The sequence below is a fragment of the Poecilia latipinna genome, unplaced genomic scaffold (assembly GCF_001443285.1).
Source record: "Poecilia latipinna isolate Pla-1442-1.1 unplaced genomic scaffold, P_latipinna-1.0 Scaffold488, whole genome shotgun sequence".
NCBI lineage: Eukaryota > Metazoa > Chordata > Actinopteri > Cyprinodontiformes > Poeciliidae > Poecilia > Poecilia latipinna.
The window spans coordinates 243859-257191 of record NW_015113104.1 but is presented as its reverse complement, the minus strand read 5'-3'; the positions used below and the strand labels follow the sequence as shown (position 1 = coordinate 257191).

The 13333-nt window shown below is 39.3% G+C and overlaps 1 protein-coding gene and 1 long non-coding RNA gene across 2 annotated transcripts; both read right to left on the bottom strand.

The window, feature by feature from the left end:
* Positions 1-22: 22 nt before the first annotated feature.
* ppef1 (protein phosphatase, EF-hand calcium binding domain 1) lies at positions 23-10627 on the bottom strand. The gene is made up of 19 exons (XM_015039849.1): positions 10375-10627; positions 8464-8614; positions 7525-7557; positions 6888-7015; positions 6708-6768; positions 5475-5638; positions 5280-5394; positions 4212-4258; positions 3928-4094; positions 3805-3841; positions 3542-3691; positions 2750-2901; positions 2421-2655; positions 2162-2347; positions 1936-2078; positions 1063-1169; positions 805-968; positions 569-653; positions 23-479 (listed from the first exon to the last, which is right to left on the bottom strand). The coding sequence occupies exons 2-19, from the start codon at positions 8516-8518 to the stop codon at positions 253-255; spliced, it is 2256 nt and encodes a 751-aa protein (XP_014895335.1). The 5' UTR covers positions 8519-8614; positions 10375-10627; the 3' UTR covers positions 23-252.
* Positions 10628-12026: 1399 nt separating this feature from the next.
* Positions 12027-13131, bottom strand: LOC106952020 (uncharacterized). The gene is made up of 3 exons (XR_001425908.1): positions 13117-13131; positions 12523-12852; positions 12027-12289 (listed from the first exon to the last, which is right to left on the bottom strand). It is a non-coding gene; the product is annotated as an uncharacterized LOC106952020 (long non-coding RNA).
* Positions 13132-13333: the final 202 nt, after the last annotated feature.

Sequence of the window (13333 nt, the reverse complement as noted above, 5' to 3'; positions counted from 1 at the left end):
AAAAATAAACATGGTGGACTCAAAGGAAGCAATTTTTATTTTTCATTTTTTGCATTCATGGGAAATGTGGTTCTGGATAAGTACTGCTTGTGAATTTGTAAATGTAGGAGAGAAAAAAAAAAGTTTTTTTGCTGATTTATTTTTTATTTATTTAAACAAAACAAATAAATAGCAGACATTAAAAGAACCTTAATACTGGAGGTTGCAGCAGGTGTATCTCTTCGCATCGAGTTTATGTCTCCTTTCAAATACTCAAGCACACTTCTCTTTATCCGCGTTTTCGCTCAGTTGATGATCTTTAATGTCCAGTTTGTGCACCACCCTGAAGGCCTCCAAGAACTCTGTGAAGTCTATGCTGCCGTCCTTGTTGAAGTCGATACTGCGGGCCAGCTCATCGATGGCTCTGTCGTCAATGGCGACCCCCAGGTGAGCGCTGAAAAGGCGCCAGGTGTGGCGAAACTCCTCAATGGATATCAGACCTTAACACATCCACATCCACCATGAACACGCTTTAGTTGGTGGGGAACAAGACGAACCAACTTAAAACATGCTGAAGAGTTTTATGTACCTGAATGATCTTTGTCTATGATGTTGAAAATTATCTCGATGTCGGTTCTGTATCTGAACAGAGTTTCAGCCAAGGTGGGAGCAACCTAAAAAAACAAACAAAAATAAAACACATGCAGCAAATATAGCATAATTACTATAAAGTACAATTATAAGATTTGTCTTTTAGTTTCACATTTCCTATCAGGGATTAGTAAATATTTGTTCATACAGCACTTGGGTACTTTATCTTCTGACCTGAGGCAGAGGAGCTCCTGGTCCCACATCCTCAAAGCAGGACTGATACTCAACACTGCCATCTGGTGCCAGATGGACTAAGTGTGGACGAAGTGTCCGCCAGGGTAAGTCCAGTCTCAGGACAGACTCCAACACCTTGGCCCATTCACCGACTGACACGCAGCCTGTAACAAAGGTTGCTTCTAAGGTAACAGCTTCATGTGATAACAAGGGTGACCCCTCACCCCCCTGTGTGGCGCTGGAAGGAGCAGAGAGTACCGGTTTCATTTGGGTCGTACTGCAGGAAGCCCGTCATCAGCTCAGATCGATGGGCAAACAGTTTCTCCTTTAGAGCCCTGAGAGCAGAGCCTTCAGCTGCACGAACTCTGCAATACAAATTTAAAAAACAAGCTATAAACCAAGAATTTTATTTCAATATTTTAGTTCTGAATGATAATAACATTCAAGATAACCAAAGCTGGGGACACTATGCAAGTTTCACAGTGTTTAAAGACGAGGTATGTGCACTTAGACTGGTTCCAGCAAATGTCTGTATGATGACTGACTGGGAACCACACACCTCACAGCTCTGCCTGATGGGTGATCACAGATTAAAGTGGTTCCTGATGTGGGCCCTGTGGCACACCACCCATGGTGGCATGCTGCTTGAGGGCGGCACATGCATGTGGTGTGGAGCTCGGGGGGAATCAGCTACTTGCACTTAGCTTAGCAGTTTTCTATAGTTTATTTACAGGAGCCCATTACAGAAGAAGACATAGCTGTATTAGAAAATGGTGGTTCTGATTCCATTAAATCCAAGAGTTATTCCACTTTTTGGGGAGCTTGTGGCATAGTCAGCATTTGTTCAAAATACCAGTGCAAATCAAACCTGAACTGGATAGTTAACAGATTCTTTAAAATGTGGAAACTTTTGTCTGTTTTATAGTTTTTTCCATTTCTTTCAGGGTTCAGAAAGACTCCCTCTGGTTTAAGAGCCAATACTGATCTCAGACCACATAAATCTTTAAGAGAAAGCAAAGAAAGAGACGGATAAAGTGGAAGAAGGCAAACATGGATTAGCATCAGATAAATCTTATTTACTAATATTACTCTAAGTACTTTGGTTTAAATTTAGGAGCGACTGCATTGCACCTCTGTGTCAGTGTAAGCCTGCGGGTTGTGCGGCTGACTTGGTACTGGTAGAAGCGAGGCACCAGTTCCTTTCCCAGTTTGATGTAAGCACCACGGTTGCTTCCCTCCTCATAGTAGTTTGATGCTGAGAAGATGGTGATCACCTATGAGATGCACAAGTTCATCTGTGCCCGTTCAAACATGTCACAGTTTTTTGGGCAGCAACAGCAAGGTGAATGTGTCCTACCCGTCCGCTGTGACAGAGCTCGTATCCCTCCTGTTTGCACTCATGAGAGCGGATGAGCAGCTGCAGTCCGTGCTTGTGCAGCAGCCTCTGAGTAACGTCGGGGCCGAAGTAGCAGCCTCCACCTCTGAAGGAGTTGGGGCTGCAGCCTTCCTGGGTTTTAGGGTCACTCCACAATATATCCACAATCTGGCAAATGCAAGAGTGGACACAAACGCATTTGCATATATATGCAACATAAGAGAGCTGAAAAATCTCTCACCTGTTTCCATTCCCGTTCCTGTTGCGGGGGTGACGGGAGAGGAACAGAGGACAGAGAGTCCAGGAAAGGCACCCGGAGGACGTTGCAGGGTGTGCTGGGAGACGAGGGGTACGTTTGGGGTGAGATGCAGGAGGGAGTTCGAGGAGAGCAGAGCGAAGAACAGGACGACGATGAGGACGAAGACGATGAAGTGGAGGCTCCGCTATCTTGCCGGCTCAGCCTGCATCTCCTCTTTCTGAGGATGAGAGCAGGTAGCAGGAAAAGTCAGGATTTTGGTAAAATAAATAAATAATGACTAAACATCTGCAAATAAAGATAAGAGATCAGACCTCAGGGTGGGAGTCCTGTGGTTCCCATTGTAGCTGCGACTGCTGCTGGGGCGAGAGATGTCCGTCGGCCTCATTCTTTTGCCCAGTCGATGGGACTGACCGATGTGAAGCTGCTCCAAGCTGCGTCTAGGAAACCTCAGGGCGGATTTCACCTGAGAGGACAAGATGTGAGGTCAACAACTAACACAGATGTTCAGAGAAGAAGGCAGAACATCCTGCAAAGCCCCTAAATATCTCAACGGAAGTGATTTAAAAAGCTTTAGCTCGGGTTAACCGTGACAGAAACAACATTACACCATTTTTACTAACAAAATGGTGTAATTGTGTTGTTCAATTTTAATTACCTTTTTTTTGTCTTCTATTTTTGTAGCGCAAAGTGACACATGGTTAACAAAACTGTTTGAATATCTGAAAAGTGGATCATGCATATCCCTTAAATAAACTCCTTTATTCCAGGCTGTCAGAGCAAAGGAGGCCTGAATACACTAACCATGATGCATTTTAATGGGCGTGCAACATACTTTTCATGTTTTTGTTTGAAAAATGTTTAAAAGTCGCCATTTCACAGTTAGTTTGTGGCAGTCCGTCACTTAAAATCCAAACGAAAAGCATTTAAGTTTCCTTTAATGTAACAATATGTGAAGAACTTTAAAGGGTAGCAATATTAAAGTAAGGAACTTTAATACCATCTGGATTACCTGTGATTTTTTTATGCCCTCACATGACGGGGGAAAAAAATCCTTGCAGTTTATAAAACACAAAATCAAAAGGCAGCTATGGATTTTCTCTGACCTTGTGCCGCTCTATGGAGCTGAGCAATTCCAGATCAGTCTGGTCTGAAATTCCTCCGTGCACAATGAGGATCTTTGCATCAATGACTGTAGCGATGGGCAGAAGGCTGAAAACGTCCTGAAACAGCTGGAGGATCTCACGGCCATGGGTCTGCATGCAGTTAAACAAACAGATCTTATGATGGTGGACCAAAATAATCCAAATCACCAGATCCTTAGTTATTTTTGTGGAGGAGGAACAATGTCATTATCTGCTGGATTTACCTTATACTTCTGCATAACTTCTTTTGTGAATCCGTATCTGAGAAGCAAGAAAAAATTCTTGAGGACTTCTGGGGATGAACTTTTCTTTCTCCATGTTTTCTTTTTCCCCCCCCACACACCCACCTGAGGTTCATGATGTGATCCTCGTGGTTTCCCCTGTTCAGGTGCATGTGGTCTGGGTAAAGCAGAAGGTAGGCAAGTAGGAGGATTACCACTTCTACCGACTTTTTCCCACGATCCACAAAGTCTCCATTAAAGATGTATGGCGTCTCAGCAGAAGGCAGTCCATTCTGGACATCAACAAAAAAAAAAGTAACTACATTTTGACCAGAACAAACATTTTATTTTATTCTTTGTAAGCTTTGTTGTGTATTTCTACAAACAGAGACATTTCTGTTTTAGGGTACCTTATAGAATATCAGAACTAAGTCATCCAGCCGGCCGTGCAGATCACCTGCGACAAAAAAAAAAAAGAGAAAAAAGAAAAAACAAAAATCACTAATTCTGACATGGACATACAGCTCTGGGTAAAAAGATACACACACTTGTGCACCTTGTGTAATCAAGGGTTGCTGGATTATTTTGAATTTCTTTGACTTGTTCTTTTTCCAAAAAGCAGACATTTCTTTTTCCAAAACAATAATTAAATGAACATTTTCCGAATTTTCCTTAAACCACATAGGGCCTGAATTATTATACAAACAGGCCTTTCATGTATAGGTATTATGTATGTACCCCTGCTAATACATTGCTTGTTGTACCTAGGCACTTTGTAAAAAACAGCAGGTATAATTCTGCCATGACATCTGAAATTTTCTCAGTTTGGTTGACTTTCTGGGTTGCACTCACAAATCTTCAAGAGGCTTAAGAAAACTGCACCAACTATAAAGCATGGCGGCATTAGCAGCAACATGCTGAGGACTTTGCAAAGTCATTGAAATAATGTGGAACAACCTTTATATTCTTCAAGTTAATGTCAAAGCAACAAAAAGATGTTTGAGACACGGAAACAACTGAACTGTTTTGGTAGGACGATGATCTCAGAGTTGTTTCCACATTGGATGAGGAACATGTCCAAAAGAAATGAAAATTAAATTGAATTAAATGGCTTAAACTGCAACTTCTATGCAAACATCTCCAATTGGCACCACCTCAACACAAACAGCGTGTGTTCTTTGTTTTTATCACAGGTTTTCTTAAGTTTAATGAGATGCAAGTCGGTGTGAGGAGGCAGCTGTGGACGAGAAGTCAAGTGCCTGATCAGTGTGCAAATATCTTCCAGCCCTGCTATTAAGACACAGGCAGCAGTAGTTATGACACATTTAAAGACAGCAGCGGTCATTTATTGAGGTGTTTACTAGCCTTAAGTGCTGACAGCATCAGAATGACAAATGTTTTCAGGTTTGCCTTACTGTGCAAGAGAAAGGACAACGCTGGATCTGTTAACGAGGAGAACTGAAACTGAGACTTCTCACCACATATGGTGATCTCCTTGGTGTAGGATGTTGACAAATGGACAATATTCGGCATCTGTTCGAGGAGCTTTTTGCTCTCGTACAGCAGCTGCAGGACGTACCTGGCATGTAGAATCTGCACAGAAAGAAGAGGTCCACCGTATTCAAGACGCATTTATTGTTGCATCGGGACGAAACAAAGTGTCATGTTGGTACCTGCTGCTCTTTAAAAGCACTCAGGAGGGCGTTTGTGTCAGAGACAGACAGAGGAAACAAAATACGAGGTCCGGTGTAAGACTCTGGGATGGGGATCGTTTTGTAGCAGGTCTCTCTGTCTAACCAGGGGTCAATGACGGGGTCCAGCAGCTGGGAGATCAAGTCTGGAGGAGACGATATGTTCACAAGCTGAAAAACTCATTTCAGTTGTTCTTAGTTAACACATGAGAACCCAGGCCTTTTCTTTTGTTTCAAACAGCTATCTCCAATCTTAGAAAATACAAAGTCACTGTAAAGTACAGTGTAATGATGAAGGCCATTTGTATGACTGGAATATGACATAATAGATTCTGAGTCTGAATGGGTCAGAGGAACATTGATTATAATCAGACAAATTGTGAAATGAAAATATTATCAACACAGTATCTTCCTTTAAGTAGCTTGCCACTGTATCACTTTCAGCTCTGTGTGACATGAGAGCACTATGACATGCAAATAAAAATAAAAAACAACCTCTAATTTATGCAAGCAGAAAGCAGACATCTACCTACAGGCCACCTTAGTAGGGGCTATTGTCTGCTGTCCATTAAATTCCCTTTGTTCTGCTCTCGGTCTCTTGCACACACAGACAAAAAGCACAGATGTCCGCGGCACACAATGACCACCCTGTCTGCATGACGGCTGAATATAAAACCAATGAAAGACGACATGCAGGAGAGAATCGGCCGTGAGGATGAGCTGCGGCTTAGCTTGTCGACGAAGAGCATTGCTTTTCAGCCGGATGAGCGGCAATAAACACACACACACACACACACACACACACACACACACGAACACTGCAGCAGTTACACACTAACACGCTAGCCTCCACATTCATGATTGTTACTAAGCAACAGGGTGTACGTTGGGCTTTCTTATTTAGACCAAAACATAGTTGTTTCACAAAAATGGTGCTCATTATGTGAAATTATATTTATTTCTCAGCAACTTAGCTCCGGCTGATGACTAACAAACACTAAAATGTCACCACTTACCGAGGCCTGAAGTAGTTTTGAATAACAGGCCGCGCTAAATTGTAAACAACACGTTTGGAGCTATAATAAGAGCATCAAATTGAAGCTTACCAAATTTAGCCGCCGATGGAATTAAAAGGGAATTCGTGATTCATGACAGGAGACATCTAGCATTTAATGAAAACAATAAATCTGAATGCTAGCGCTGTTTTAGTCTCACCAGGCCCGTTTCCGTGAAGGTGGGTGAAATTGTCCAGCATGTAAGTGAAGAAACTGGACAGCTAGAGAGTTGAAGACAAAAGGACATGAGAGATTTATGGTGGCTTCTATGAAAACACTATTCAGATATGCAGGTATCAGGCAGAGAGAGAGAGAGAGAGAGCGAGAGAGAGAGAGAGACCTGTAGCTGGTCCTGTTCTCCGGCATATTCGATGGACTGAAAGATGTTCCAGGTGTACCTCCTTCGTATCTCCAGTCGGGCCATGTAGCGCCGGTACCACCGCTGGATCAAAGCAGCTGCCTTCATCACTGCAGGACAGTATCAGATGTTGGACTTTATAAACCAAGGAGAAGTGTAATAGTATGCTCAACCACATGGCAGATGATATAAATTAGCTCCCTGAAGAACTTACATTGGCTTTACCTTTTTATTCTAACATACTACTGTGCAAGTAAGACGCATGCTACAAACCAAACCTCTGGACATCTTGGCAAAAAATGGTTAAAACCCCTGAGAGAACACTGAGAGTTTACAGTGCTGTCCTGCTTATCATCACCCATCTTCCACTGTTCTTGCTGAAGAAAGCATTCCCACAGCATGCCACTCCTACTACTATGTGCCACTATCATATCAAACCACATATCTTTTTCTATCTCTTTCACAACTTTGTGTCACTTTGTGTTGATCTGTCAGATAAAATCCCAATAAGACACACAGTAGTTCAGAAAGTGCAAGAAAGGGTGTTTTTCTTTTGCGTGGTTCTATACGTATGCATCCGTGTACAGGGAGACGAGTCAAAGACTTAAAAAGATCTTACTGAGTGCCGGGCTGGGGCTTTTAACAGCTTCATCTGTGAGAGGAAACACAAGTCAGCACGAGAAGCTGGTAATTGAATGAAGTCATGTGCAAACACAGACACACATGAAGACGCACACGCAGACAAACAAAACAGGAGCGATAACAAGACACAAGGGAGGTTCATGGGCAACAGTGGGAGTGGAAAAACTGAACGAATTAAGCAAGCTTTGGGGAGTAACAACACTCATTAAAGAGAGGAGAAAAGACAAGCTGGGAAGAGAAAAAAACTACTATCTGTCAAACATCTGAATGCCCGTGTGTGGGTGTGTATGTGTGTGTTTGCAACGAGAGAGCAAACACAGTGACAGAAAACAGCAAAACATGGAAGAAGCCACATGGAACCGCACATTGGTAGCTAAGAAGTGCTACTTAAAATAGGGTTAAACACAAGAAACCAAAACAAGCTTTTAAATGAAGCGAGTGATTCAGATTTAGAGAACAAATGGCTAATTACAGCAGTAGAGTGAATAACCTATTAATATTGATCACCTACTGCACTGTCTTTTATATATTATCACCTGGATTTATCAACTGGGACAATAAAGTATATTTCTATTTTTAGTCATATTTTAGATATGACTAAAACATGAGAAAAACATATTTTATTTGGATGTAAAATAATATGTAAAAGTTTACATTTTACTTTAACTTCTGTTAAATCTTTATCCTTTGCTTATATTTTATGTAACATCAATATTAAGCTCTGTAAATTAGGTTGTTTGCTCTGTTTGCACCAACTTATTCGACAATTTTTGACATACTCTCCTAATTAGTTCATATGAATCCCACACAAGGGTGTACAGAAAATGGATGGCTGGATATACATATATATATATATATATATATATATATATATATATATATATATATATATATATATATATATAGTTACTTTTACCTGTTTCCAGTTGCTTTACTTGTGTTTCAGTAGCAACAGAAGTGCCACATCCCATGATGCTCAGTTGCTCAGCAGGGAGGTCCAGGGGTCACATTAGTCACTCTTTTCCAAGCATTATGGGATTCCTTTGGATGGCAGCATGTGAGTGATTCTATAATTGGAGATACATTTGGCACTTCAAGAAATGACAGAAAAAAACTTTTCATTTCTTAAAAAGTTTCTTAGGTAGTCTATTGAAAAGGCATTAAACTTTTAAAAAATCTGTAATTGCCAAACATTAGCTACATATTTTATATTTTTTTCTCAGAAAAAAACGTATGTTTTGCGGTATGTTATGTCAACTCTGTTACGGACAATGTAGACAGTGAGTGAAAAAAAACAATAAATTCTAGCAGACTAAAATATTTTTATTCCATTACACCAAGTGTCCTACTACCCAAATACTTTAAATTGAGATGTTTTACTTAAAAATACATTTTAAAAAATGAAAAGATACTCAACTTTTCACAGAGTTATTAGCACAGGGGCAAACTTTTTTCATTAAAACTCATTGAAAACCATCATTCTTTTAGAAATAAAATTGGTCAGTAATACTAAATCACAGCAGAAGTCAACCAACTATGTATATTGTGCTCTGGACAACAGTTTTCCTTTTTTTTGTGTGTGTGAAAGTATGTCATAAACATGTCAACTCTGTTACCTAACAGAGTTGGTGTTAGTAACAGAATTGACAGGACCATAATAATTTAGAACTAAAAACTCTGTTACCATCAACTCTGTTACCCTATTTGGTAACAGAGTTGATGGTAACAGAATTGACAATTTCAAACATTTTTATTAAAAACTCCACTTGTGAGTAGAAATTGTGAAAAAAACATGACACCACTGAGATAATGGTTTAAAAACCATTAAATAAACTTGTCTCTGATCAAAAATCTGTGGTATTTTTCTCATGATACTTTGGTAACAAGATTGACGTTGAAAACAATAACCCCTGGTGATTGTGATTTTTAGACTAAAATATTTCCCAGAGAATGGCACATAGACCTCTGTGTGTTTGAGGTCTTATCAGTAAAAGTAAATGACTTAATTTTATGCAGTTTATATAGCCGTAGAAGGCAATTTCACAGATTTACAGGGACAAAACCATATGGTAACAGAGTTGACAAAAAATTCTCGGACACATATTTTTTCAAAAATAAGGGTATTTTGAGTTAATTTAATGTGATGTTATTAAATTGACCATTTAGGCAGTTTAAAAAAAAGATAGAAAAAACAAATTCACAAAAGAAAAATCATAAAACATATCATTTTTCAGGTTAATAAAAAAGACAGTACCCAACTCGGACAACAAGAAGTCTTGGTTTTTCAGCTATATAAAACAATTTTAAATGTATTTACTTAAATGTTTTTACTTGTTAAATATTATGATCCATTAAAATGAGTAATAAATTACTAAAGCATTTAAAAATTGAAATATTTTAATATACCGGACCAAAAATAATGACTCTGGACATCAAATGTATCTGCAATTATAGAATCACTCACGTAACTAATGAGAATTATTAATTCCAACATTTCTCACCTTTTTTGTCATACTTAAAAAAAGCTATTATAAGCAAGCATCTGACACAATGTATTAGACATTTTTTGTCCAAAAAGGGTTTGAAATGTTTTTGTATTTAATTTTTTTTTTAGGAAATATTTCCATTTTTCCGTCTGGGCTGAGGCCCCCGTCTTACAAAATCTTAGCAACGCCCTTGCTGACAACAGTCAATGCTTTACACGCGTCACCAAATTGCGCATAAAAAAATGCAGCTATGGAAATAGTCGCATATAAAACTTTCTCCTCTTACGGTTTCATTAACAGGAAAGCGTCGCTTCCAAGTAGTGCAAGTCGTTAAATCTTACCAGAAGCTTAAATCCGCGCGGTCCGCCTGGAATGATGAGAGCGCATCAATTCATGCGTAAAAATGTGCGTCGAAGCTAGCATGGAAAGGTTCAGCTCTGCGTCCTCTTCAAGAGCCGGAGTTGGACCTTCAAATGCGAGGAAGAGATCGCAGTATTCCCAGAGAAGCTGCGGAGGCAAGAGGAGGAGCAGGGAGCACTGCCGGTGCTCAGAGCTGGGAGAGGAGGCGCAAGCAGCAGCAGCTCCACATGCTACTCCTTATTTTAAATGGAACCACCTAATGTGGAATAAAAGTCACAAATCTGGATTACAAATAGTCCTTGACATTATGCTCTGTGTACGCTTATACAGTTGAAATGCTTAGGGATTTTAATTCTTTAAACTTTATGTCAACTTATAAATGTGAGTAAAGCTAAGTGGTGCAAAGTTTAAAGAAAAAAACCCCAGTAAAATAGTAAAACTATATGTCAAAATGTATAGTAAAGCACATCGATCTCAAATCAACCACCACAAATCAAAGGTTAAGTTCACTTCAACCATGATGCTCAATTTAAAGGAGCATTGCTGAAATTGACACCTTTGAGAATATATCACAGTCATTTACATCTTGAGTAATTGTACACTGCTCAAAAAAATAAAGGGAACACTCAAATAACACATCCTAGATCTGAATGAATGAAATATTCTCATTGAATACTTTGTTCTGTACAAAGTTGAATGTGCTGACAACAAAATCACACAAAAATCATCAATGAAAATCAAATTTATTTGGAGCCACACACAAAATTAAAGTGAAATGTTCTCTTTATTTTTTTGAGCAGTATAGTTCTTTAATAGGGACTAGGAATATTTGGCACGTTCTAATAAATAAAACTCAATGGGGAACTGCGTTATCCATAAAATCCAACATTTAAAATTATATTTCAAATACTCATAGAACTGATTCAAGTCCAGTGATAATTCAGTTTTACTGAAATTTACACCCTATTTGGATGCATCTTACCGGCCTCATTTCTGAGGGAATGTTTGAGGAAAATGTTAAAAAACAAAACAAAAAAACAAACAGACTTTAGGCATGGCAGGTTCAATTGCCAAAAACAACCTTATAAATGGAATAATCAAAGCTTAAGTTTGTAGGGTAAATTTAAGATTCAAACACAAATTTCCAACATGAGAACGCATCAGTGGCGAGATTGGGACAAATGCCCAAAATACACTTCAGTCCTGCTTCAGTTTTGGCACATTCCTCAAACACCTGGAGTAAATGGTGTAGTTTTCTCAGCAGGACATAATGACAAAAAAAAAAAACACTGAAGAATGAAAGCTTACAGGACTTGAGCATCATTACAATGCAGATATGACCCAAGCCGGTTTGCCTTCGTCTTGTTTTACGGCTACAGGCAATTCAACTTGATACAGTTTCACCTGAAATCATCTTAATTTCCTACTTTATCCTCAACCGTTAAATTTTCAAAACGAGTGCAAGTGTTTCCATACGGGTCAACAGGCATCCTGTCACAGATCTGCCCAATCAAATTACACCAAGTGGCTCTTGTTTGTTCTGAGAAGAGGGCGGCTATGTGAAAAGTTCCCTTCTTTACAGCTAGATGTCACTAGATTCTACATGTCTACCTACAAAGCAAGACAGAAGCACTACAGTTTAAAAATTTACTTTTATTAACACCACAGTAAAAAAAGTTTATAGAGTCCAATACTTCATGCAGCAGCTCTTGCACGAGTCGTCTTTTTTAAGAGTGCGATAGCAGCATCAACCTCCTGCAGAGTGATGAGTCTCAGTCTGTTGTGCTTTGACAGCCGAGATGCTTCAGAGCTCACCAGTCTGAGTAGGAGAGGTCTGGGGAAACAGAGATGCCGACTGGACAGGAAATCTGGAATTTCCATCTTTGCACAGTGAACCTGTTAAGGTGGGTACATTTAAAAAAAAAAAGTTTAGCCCAGGGATATCCATAAAATCCAACACTTCGGATTTTATGGATCCAAAATGTTGGATCCATAGATCCATTTATATCATAGATCTTTATGATAAAGATCATAAAGATGATCTTTATGTGCAGGATAAAAATGTCTCATCCAAAACAATATCTTACATGTACAGTTCTTGGGCACAACACAGAACTAGCAGCTCTGACCTCTTTATGAGTTTTGTAGATGAATTTGGAATGATCCCGAACTCTCCTCGTTTTTTTTGCAGGAATCCAGTGAGCTGCTTGAACAGGTGCCCTCATTTTGGCGTGTTCAGTTGAAAACAGGCATCCGATATGAAAATAAATGAATAAATAAATAAATAAATAAAGCTACTAGCACAGCCTTTTACACTGCTTCCAAGAAAATCAGAGGCTCTGTGTTAGTACTGAAAAGGAGGTTTTAATGAACGCAAATTGAAAACAGCTTTGCTTAATCAGGCTCAATTACTTTCACCCACCTGGCTGTAAAGTCCTCAGTGGGGGATCAGCAGCTTTCTGCAGGAGAGAAAAATCTGGCTCAAATAGAAATAACATGTGGTCACATAATTTAGAGTTGTGCTTTGCTTAATGACTGTTTATCTCTTAAAAATTGATGCAGAGTGGGATGCAATTTTCCATGTTCTTGACTTATTAATAGCTTAACGAAAGAGTAACAAAAAGAGAAAATCATCTTTTCCTTTATCCCTCCTATTAGGATATATATATATATATATATATATATATATATATATATATATATATATATATTCACTCACTCACTTGCCACTTTTTTGGTGTCTAGATGTGGGGAAGACAACTTGCTGAAGGTCATCATAAGCCTTTCTGACATACACACAAGCCTCCACTTACATCCACGTGTGTGTGTAGGTGTGTGTGTGTGTGTGTGTGTGTAGAGGATTTCTGAGCTGACCCTTATGTCATCCCAATGACTTCCAGCGATTTTGAACCCGCTGATGGCTGTCATGATGGCGCGTTA